The sequence below is a fragment of the Haliaeetus leucocephalus genome, unplaced genomic scaffold, assembly GCF_000737465.1.
Source record: "Haliaeetus leucocephalus isolate CR32 unplaced genomic scaffold, Haliaeetus_leucocephalus-4.0 Scaffold154, whole genome shotgun sequence".
In the NCBI taxonomy this organism is placed as follows: domain Eukaryota; kingdom Metazoa; phylum Chordata; class Aves; order Accipitriformes; family Accipitridae; genus Haliaeetus; species Haliaeetus leucocephalus.
Window position 1 is genome coordinate 1,342,568 of NW_010972590.1, and position 9,409 is coordinate 1,351,976.

The 9,409-nt window shown below is 39.0% G+C and overlaps 1 protein-coding gene across 4 annotated transcripts in view; it reads left to right on the forward strand.

The window, feature by feature from the left end:
- The window catches only part of NFIB (nuclear factor I/B), a 173,509-nt gene extending 165,483 nt beyond the window's left edge, over nucleotides 1–8,026 (forward strand). For 2 of the 4 annotated variants that reach the window (XM_010562084.1, XM_010562085.1), the window contains one exon: nucleotides 6,873–8,026. In XM_010562084.1, coding sequence (XP_010560386.1) covers nucleotides 6,873–7,002 — 130 coding nt within the window. In that variant the 3' untranslated portion in view covers nucleotides 7,003–8,026. The remainder of the gene's footprint in view (nucleotides 1–6,872) is intronic. The other 2 variants (XM_010562086.1, XM_010562083.1) reach the window with 2 other exon arrangements.
- The last annotated feature ends 1,383 nt before the right edge of the window (nucleotides 8,027–9,409 follow it).

A 9,409-nucleotide genomic window follows, 5' to 3' on the forward strand; every position in this document is an offset into this window, starting at 1 on the left:
CTGCACCCCCCCCCCCCCCCCGCCCCAATGCCCTTGGGCAATGTTTTGGAATAGAAGTATCAATTCCTTACAATTTAAGAACAAAAATGCTGAAGTATCATGACTGTAAAAGTATTCGTACAAAGAAAGCCTAATGATTTCTGGTCTTTGTCGATTTAAATTGCTAACTCTAATAGTTTTGCCCAAGTCCGTAATGCAGAAAGATGTACAGAACATTATGTTTCCTCCCCATCTAGGCAAACATCTTCAGAACACTTCCTAAGAAATTAATTGTATTCAAGCCAGACTTGCATGCTGCCATCCCACAGGAAATGGGTCAGCAATCCATTAAGATGCCATTAGATAATCTAATTTGGACCTTAATCTCTAAATTAACCATGCTCCATACTTGAAGCGTACTTGAGAGAACGAAAAAAAGTTTATGTTTGAATCGATAGGGGAGCCGAAGCGTGAAGAAGGCTGTTTGTTTTTTCTGTAGCTGTGGTCACGTCTCAAGCCGTCTGGTAACCACGAGAAACCAGACATGATGTAATTCCAGATTGAACTTGAACTTCAGGGGCTTAGAATGGGGGAACAATGGACCATAGGAATCAATAATGTCCGTTTTCCACATGATTATGTTTGGAGCTTTAAGTTAACCTTTATGGGAGAAGCAGCAAGAACTGCAGTGTAACCAAAATGAATGAGATGATCCAGAAGCAAGATGTTAAAGTAAAGAAAACAACTTCAGTAATATTTTCTGAGCAGCACTGCAGATTCCAGCAGGATTAGAAAAGTTCCCGCTCCACAGTGAACTGGTTGCCTGTTCTGAGCACTCTTTGTTCACTTAGGTAGGACAAATTTAATCTTATGTTTCCTGTCAGATGATTTTTGGCAGCACTGCTGGGGAAGGAGGAGCATATTATAGAGAATTCCCAAGTGTAAACTGTATCTTTAACCCCTTGGTTACTCCAGTTTTCTACTTCTTGATCATCTTACCTCCAATTGTTTCTTTTGAAGTAGTAAAACTACACTGTTGGTTTTATTTTTTTTTTGTGCAGTTAAGATTATCTGCATTATTATTTAGTCATGCTAACTTGATCAATAAACTTCTAGTTATGTTTTTTAAAAGTGCTAAGGTAAAAAATCTAACAGATGAAAACTGGAAATGGTAATATTTGGGGAAAAAGCAGTGTAGATGTGGAAAGTGGAGAGTCAGTTTTTCATAGGTGACCCAATGGTCTCTGGTAACCCAAGCCCATGTTCTCCAGAATTTGGCTGTATGGGAGGCAGCCCTCCACTTGGTCATAGCCCCCTCTGTGCACATGCATGTTTGCAAACCTCCTTTACCCCTGTCCCTGCAGCAGACATTCATGCATGCGTGGTCCACAGCACAGCATGGACATGCACCATTTGTCTGGGCCCTTCCTCTGCTGTGGCTTTTCTTTGTTAGTGATGGGCTCCATGGCCTCTTCCTGATCTTTCCTTACCTTTTTTTCTTACACTGTTACAAAAAGGGGTCTGCAGGGAATAAAATAAGTATCCTTAAAACTGAATTGCCTTTTCCCTTCTCTGGGCATGGATCAGTAAGTCTTCATCTCCTCCATGTGCTAGATGGTTGATATGTGTCCACTAAACTACAAAGGGTGTCCTAAATTAAGCTGAGATATACTTAATGTGTCTCTTGAAATAAATGCTTACCTCGGAGGTGAGATTTGGCAGCTGTTTAACTACATATACCAGTTTAGAATGGTAACAGAAGTACCACATTAACTAGATGCTGGAGGGGTGGTTATTCTTTTGGCAGAAGTGCACAAGTGGAAATTTAGCCAGGGCACTGAGGTTAGCACAATTGTGTTTCCAAAGTTCATATGATCTTAAATTCTTGAAATGGTAAAGTTCCCCATACTTGTGTGGGCAAGCACTTGCTTAGTGAAGAGATAGACAAACCTTGCTTGGTGACTTGCTAGTGTTGCTTCTCTTGACATCAAAGGCTTTTCTACCTTTTCTGTCCAAAGACTGACCTGGCATGATCTGATCTACCTTGTCCAATCTAGTGTGTTCATGCACAGGGTCGTAAAGCTGCAAGAAGGAAATACTGTATAGGTGTACTTTCCAAATGGTGAAATACTCTTACAGAGTTCTGAAGCTGTAATAGAAAGAAGGTAGTAACTGGTGGAAAATAAGAATCTTAAAATCCTTCAGATTTACTCAGGTCTGATTGGATTTATTTTTTATTGCATTTAGTTAATTGCTTAACATTATTATACTCTATGTTATTATAACTTCCATAGCGGACTGTATAGAGATATAATGTTAGTACTGCTTGTGGTCCATTCCAGTAATATTTTAATCAGAGGTTCTTGAAACAGCAATTATTATCTTTAAGAGGAAATCGTGGCAGAAATCTTGATTGGATTAACATGTGAAAACTGTAATGGAAACTGTAATGGAGAATGTTAACCCTGTAGGATGCTTGTAGAATTTTCCTCTGCTATTTTATTACATCTGAACAGATAAATACATTATACTTGCTGTGGATAGAGAAGGAGCTCATGACTGTATAACACACCTGATAGTCTAGTTATGGTGAGGGAAAACTGTTTCTGGAGTGAAATTACTTAGAGGTATAATGCTTCAGGAAGATGGTCCTGCAAACCATACTCTCTCAGAAAGGCTACTAGTCTGAACCTCACAGCAGTATCTGATAGTGCTTCCCATGTATTTTTCTTCAAAACTTAGCCTAGAGCAGTTTTTTGGAGGTCTCACTTCATATTCCAAGTGACAGGCATTTATATTGTAACCTCTGTCAGTGCAGTCCTCATGGATTTCTTCAGGTGTGGTGAGCTGGAGGGTGGGGTAGACTTGCCTTATTCCACTCACACATACAAAGCTTTTTTATCTGAAGGAGAAGCTGTGTGGGCAGAAGGACATCTCATTAACTTCTGCAAGGACAACCAGCTTGCCTGTGTCCTGGGCAATGGAAAGTGTTTTGGCTTCCTCCGTGTTGAGGGACGTAGTGAACAGAGACAGCATTGCCTCTGCTTTTGTGAAACTGTGGGCAGAAAGTCTACCTGGGACTTAGGCAAACTGCTGGATAGTGTGGTGAAGGGAAAGGTGTTTTCCCCTTTCCTGCTGTTGCCAGCCGTGTGGGCCCCCAGGTGGAGTTGGCTTGCAGGCAGCAGAAACTGGCGCTTCTGCTAGGATGCTCTGCAGAGAAACCGTAGATGGTTTCTATGGCAGAAGCTAAACTCATTGATGCTCACAGATGTCTCTTCAGAGCAGGTTTGAGAAAGCTGACAGGGGACCTTGCTCTTCTGGGCTGTCAGTCTGGCTTGGCTGCACGTAGGAGCACTGGGGAGCTACAAAGCAGAGTGTGGCTCATATGGTAGTTGAAAGTTCAATTAAATTTACCATAAATGTAATGGGGTATGTGGGAATGTTGGATAGACAGCCATACATATGCAGCTTAGCAGATCCTGCATTATTTTCTTGGTTACTCTTTGTATCATATCTGTTCTCAGAGTTCTGTGCTGTGATTAGTGCTATTCACCTCCGTAACTTTTATTCAGGTTTCCTCTTTTGTCTGCAGTAAACACTTGGCAGTGGTATCAGGACTGGGGTGGCCCGAGATAGAGCTGTGTCAAACTGCAGGATGATAAGGCTAATTCTAAAGCACAACAGGAGCTCGTCAAGCCTTGAAGACCATGGCCTAGGAAGCGCTAGCAAACAGAGGGGATGGCCTGTCCTTCCTGGCTGCCAGAGGGGCCAGCTGCTGCCCGGTGGCTGCACGTAGATCAGGGACTTTGGCCCGTGTCGGAGCGACGGCCGTTCCAGCCACCGCGTGCAGACGGTGTGTGGCTGTCCGGGCGCCGACCTTGCCCGCACCACTGTCCCCGGCAGGCGGCGGGAGGCTCTGCGTGAGCAGCGCGAGAGGCTTCCGACACGCCTGTGGGACCTGCACGGTGTTAACGCGGGAGATTTATTACTCCCTGAGGATTCATAAGCAGCACTGACGAATTTCTTGCAATCCACATTTTTGTCGTGGTCGTAATATAAGGTGGGAGGCTTGAAAGGTTTAAATGAGCACCTGTGTTATATTTGTGGGTCACACAGCAACAACAATCCTATTGGTCACTTGCTACAACTTATTTCCGTTAAGCACCTTCCACAAAATCAAAGATCTCTGTCTCCTATATGAAGTAGAGAAGAAAGCTGCTGCCAATAGTAATTTTTTCTTTATCAGCATTGACCGCTTTCTTTCACCCGCTGTAGTCATGGGAAGGCTGTCAATTTTAAAACAAAGAAAAAAGTCACACATATATATATATGTATCCGACCACTGAAGTGCACTGTAAATCTTCAGAAAGATAACCTGGAAGCTGTGTATTTAGCCTTTGCAACAGAAATTGTTTAAATGCCATGTTGGCCTCACACAAAATATACATTCTTTTAGTTAGTGTTCTATTTTGTTCAAAGTTGCTAAACACTGTAAATCCTGTGTAACAGGACAGCAAAGAACTGTGCATTGTAAAACATGTATTCAGACAGATCCTGAGCAAAGAAATCTGCTTGGGTTTTTTTATTTTTATTTTTTATTAGTAGTTCCTATTTTTACAAACCTGTGTGCTTTGAAACAATTTGCATTGTGTCTGTTATTTCAGAATTTACTTCTTAACATCACTGATATCTGAAGAGGAAGTTAAACATGTTAAAACAAATTATGAAGGAATATGAAGAATATGTTGAAACAATTAAACCTCTTAAATGAGGTTCTGGTATTGAATTTTTTTTTTTTTGAAACATAATCTTTTCATCAGATCATATTGGACAAATCTTTCATGCATAACTGGGTTTAAGTCTTCGTGGATATTCCAAGATTTGTGGTGTAACTGTGATTCTTGAATTTCAAAAGGGGTTATTTCTCCAACAACAGATTTTTTTTTTATTTGTAATAATCAATAGAATTAAAAAAAAGAAAGGAAAAATCTTTAATTAAATATATTAGCTGATCTTAGATTTTGAAGATATAGCAAGATTTTTTTAATTTCTGAGGAGGTTAAAACCCCCAGATTTTCAGGTGACCTTCAAGAATACACTTCATTGGAAAAACCCCAAAACTTATTGAATAATATTTGTACTTCAGGCATTTAAAATACATTGGCATGTTCATATTTCATATATTTCCTTGAGGAAAAAAACTAGTCCTGCTGCCTTCAGGATTGAGACAAGCAGGTTAGCAATTTTTTCCACTTTTTTTGTGTGTAATACAGACCACCTGAAATTAATTGTTAGCAATCAAAATAGTAAATTAACAGGTTTAGAGAGGTAAAGAGTTTCAAACAGGAGTAAATAACAGAAGCTGTTTGTATTATTTTTAAGATAGAAGCTCTAAGTAACATGTCCCCTGGACTTCACAAAATAAGTTGACCTCCTTCTTTAATGTTCATACAACAGCAACTGAAAGGATCACATAAATCTGCCAAGTGAAATGTAGTTGTTTCATGCACATTTAATATAGATAAAAAAGGTCTGTTTTATTCTTTACACTGGATGCCACAGAAGTGCATCTGCACATCTAGGGAGAGAACAGTGCGGAGGGGTGACCAAAGGCAGAGGAGGAAGAAAACTTCCCGCAGCCATCCTCCGCAAAACATATGTTGGAGGTTTTAGTCTTCAGATGTTTTATCATGAAGCTTATCAGTCTAATCCCAATGCGTACTCCCAAGTAAGCTGTTGTGTTTGTGGAAGCACCAAGTAAAGGAAAACTCAGTACAATGAAACGCAGAGGAGGCATGTGGTTGCACACTGTGTGTCCAGTTCTGGTGCTAGTTGTTTGGCAATGATTGCTGACATAAAGACGCTGGTTTTCTTCTGAATAAATTTGGCGAGACTTTCTCTGAAGTCCATTATTTCTGGGTTGCAGAAGCACATCTAAGGAAAAGGCTGCTTGGGTTCTGCTCTGGGTACAGAATAGAGGCAGCTGAGGTCTTTCTTTGAGTATCCATCTTGCAAATACTGTTCAGTATGGTGCCTACTACTAGTTGGTGCCTGGTAAACATGTGAATGCCACTGGGACTTAAGCTCCTCAGTGACAGAGTGCTTTTGAAAGGATGACTTACATTCCAAAGTCATTGAATTGCCTTTGAAAATATTTTCTTTCTCGGACGTTTTGTTGAAAAATTTATGGTACTCGCTGCTACACTTGACTCACGGCTACCCTTGGCTGCAAGTGTTTACATGATTGGACCCTGTGTTATCCAGTGTTATCCTTAGGCACCTTTTGGGAAAAGTCTGTAAAGAAAGCAGGTTTTTTGAATATTAAAGGTCGCCTGTTTCTCATGGGGACCCATGCACCTCAGAGGCAGATCTTGGGACTGAGAGAAGATAAACTGTTGGGTTGTAAGAGGGTAGGAAATCACACAGGAAGCTTAAACTTTATATTGTGTTCTTGAAAAGAGCAAACCTATATACTGTAGTGTATTTCAGTAGCTCTTACATAACATCCGTGGTATCATATAGTGTAACTTGTATGCTTGTATAGTTTAGTTGTGTCTGCTCTATATATTTGCGTCTGAAATTTTTGGGGGCTTTCATAAACAAACAGGCCACATAGTGTAAGACAGCAGTAATACTACTTGCAACTGAGGTCAACGCAATTATTTTTCTTTCAAATAAGTCATATTTTCACAAAGAAAACTGTGAAGTAGAATCTCAAGTCATATTCACAAATTTGGTTTCTGATTTTATCTTAATTAGTGCTATTAATAATGAATATTGTCCTAACCCTGATTCAAATTCATTGTGTTCTAAGTTTTTACAACATGTTTAATTTATGTTTTGTTTTTTCTCTCTCTTTCTCTTTCTCCTTATCTCTTTCCCCTTTTCAACAGTCCTGGTACCTGGGCTAGCTTGGTTCCTTTTCCAGTATCAAACAGGTCACCGATCCTGCCGACAAATGTCCCAAATTATGGTTTGAACATAATTGGAGAGCCTTTCCTTCAAGCAGAAACAAGCAACTGAGGGAAAAAAAAAAAAACAAAAGCAAAATTAAAAAAAGAAAAAAAGAAAGGAAGACAGGATGAGAAAAGAAACTGAAGAAAGAAGAAAAGATAGACCAGCAATTGCAGCTCTTACAATCACTAATTCCCTTATGGTTGAAACTGAAGTGACATACAAAGGGTCGATGATATTTCACTGATGGGTAGAATGCAGCCCCTGCTAAGTAGCCTTTGTTATATGAAGTCCGCTGGGAAATAGATGTTCTGTCTCTGACAATATATTTTAACTGACTTTCTAGATGCCTTAATATTTGCATGATAAGCTAGTTTTATTGGTTTAGTATTCTTGTTGTTTACGCATGGGATCACTATTCCTGGTTATCTCACAAAACAAAGGCTAGGCAGCAGCAACAGAGCTGCAGGAGGACAAGGGCCGTGAGTCAGCCATTTTCTCAACACTCTGATTTCTAAATGTGTTAAAAATAAGCTCTGTAGCCTTTAGTTATCAGTATGGATTTATTAAACTTTGGCCCTTAATTCAGCCTTTTCTATTCTAGTGTGTTATGCAGTTTGAAATTTTCAATCAGTATGAACACACAGGCTCTATGGAAGAAATGCCTCTATGTAGGTAAAAGTGTTATCTCCTCATGCAACAGTAAAAAAGAAAAGGAAAAAAGTGAACATTTTCCCCTTTAAAGAAACACTTACAGAGGCAAGTGCAATTTAAAAATCATATCTAAGGGGTCATCACTATAAGTCCTTCAGCCCTTGGACTCTAAATTGAGGGGATTAAAAATAGAAATAAAAATTACTTTGAACATACTTATTTTTCCCCTCAGTTTTTGAGGGCATTAAAAGGCATTAAATCAAGACAAATCATGTCCTTGAGAAAAAGAAATCAATGGAAACACAGCACTTATGTTGGTTTAGCTGCTGCCTCCACAGAGGGGTAGGATTTATTTATTTAAAGTTACTGGTTGCATCAAGAACCCATAGGGTTTATATATTTCTGTAAAATCTGCATCATAGAGACAAAGAGATAGGCAAATCCATGTCACAAGGGCACAGCTTACCGTTTACAAACTGGTAATACCAGGATGGGGATATGTTATATTTAAATAATGCACTCTTAATGTAAGTCTAATTACAGGGTGCTGAAAACTTGCATGGTGCTTTCAGAAGTTAGCCTTGTTCAACAATTTTCACATATTGACAGAAATATAATGTGCATGGGCAGACATTTTGCCTCTATGTCTCTTTAAAAAAAAAATTTAAAATACTCTTTCCAGTAATCCTAATTTGCACGAAGATATAATGTCCACATTACGTGCCTTGCCTTGAAATCTAAAAAATAGAAAAAAAACAAAAAAAAAAAACCACAAAAAAAATGGACATCACTACACTTGTTTTGCTGCATTTATTATCATTTTAAATCTTTACCATTTTTATGACAAAATATTTTCTACTCCAGATGGGAAAAAAAGTGTGACATCATGGATTTTTTAGACAGTTATACCTTTATCTCACATTTATAAAGCATATCATGGCTGTGTATAGTTGCCGCTTAAAAATTGTAATCGACCAGCAATATTTTCAGTATTTTGGTGTTTTTTCTATTAAGCTTTCATGTTTTTCATCTTCCAATTAATATTGGGGGGAGGGGATACAAATTTATACGAATTATGCAATACCAAGTTTTGCCTATGTAGGTAGTGCTTTTAGCTGTATTGGTTATTATAGTTAAGTACACAGATTTAAAAAAAAAAAAAAAAAAAAGAATAATGTATGCTTTTTTTGTTTGTTTTAATTGACCAAAGTGGGTACTGCTATTTTTGCAGTGTGATGAGGTCCTTTTCTGTACTGAGAGGTGGACAGGGGATTTTTTTTTATACATACATATATATATATTCTGGGGTGGGTGGGGAGGATTTTTAACACTTTACAGTGTAGCTGTGAAGCAGTGCACCCTTAGCCAGGCAAGGGCTGCAAAGCGACTGTTCTGCCTACTGTGACAAACTTTCAAATCGGTTCCCTCTTTTTAACTTCCCACCTGGGGTGCAAGCTGAAATCATTTCTGGATTTAAAAAATAAATAATGAATTCTGTTGGAGGCAGACTTGACTTGAGGAAATTGTTTTACTTTAAGGTTTTTTTTCTTGAGAAGAGAAAGAGAGAGAGAGACAGACAGACAGACAGAGAGAGAAAGAGGTCAAGACCCACAGTGAGATGAAGCCTTTTCCATTCTGGCAAAGATACTGCATCCTAAAGTGTTCACGTTAGAAAATGTTTTTAGCTCAGAATGACAAAGACGCTTGCTTTGTCTAAGAAATGCACGTACAGGGCCAAAATGTCTTTGCTGGCATAATTCCACTGACTCCAGAGTTGCTCCTGCAGGGAATTTGTCTCCCTTAGTCCGCTTGACTGGTAAAT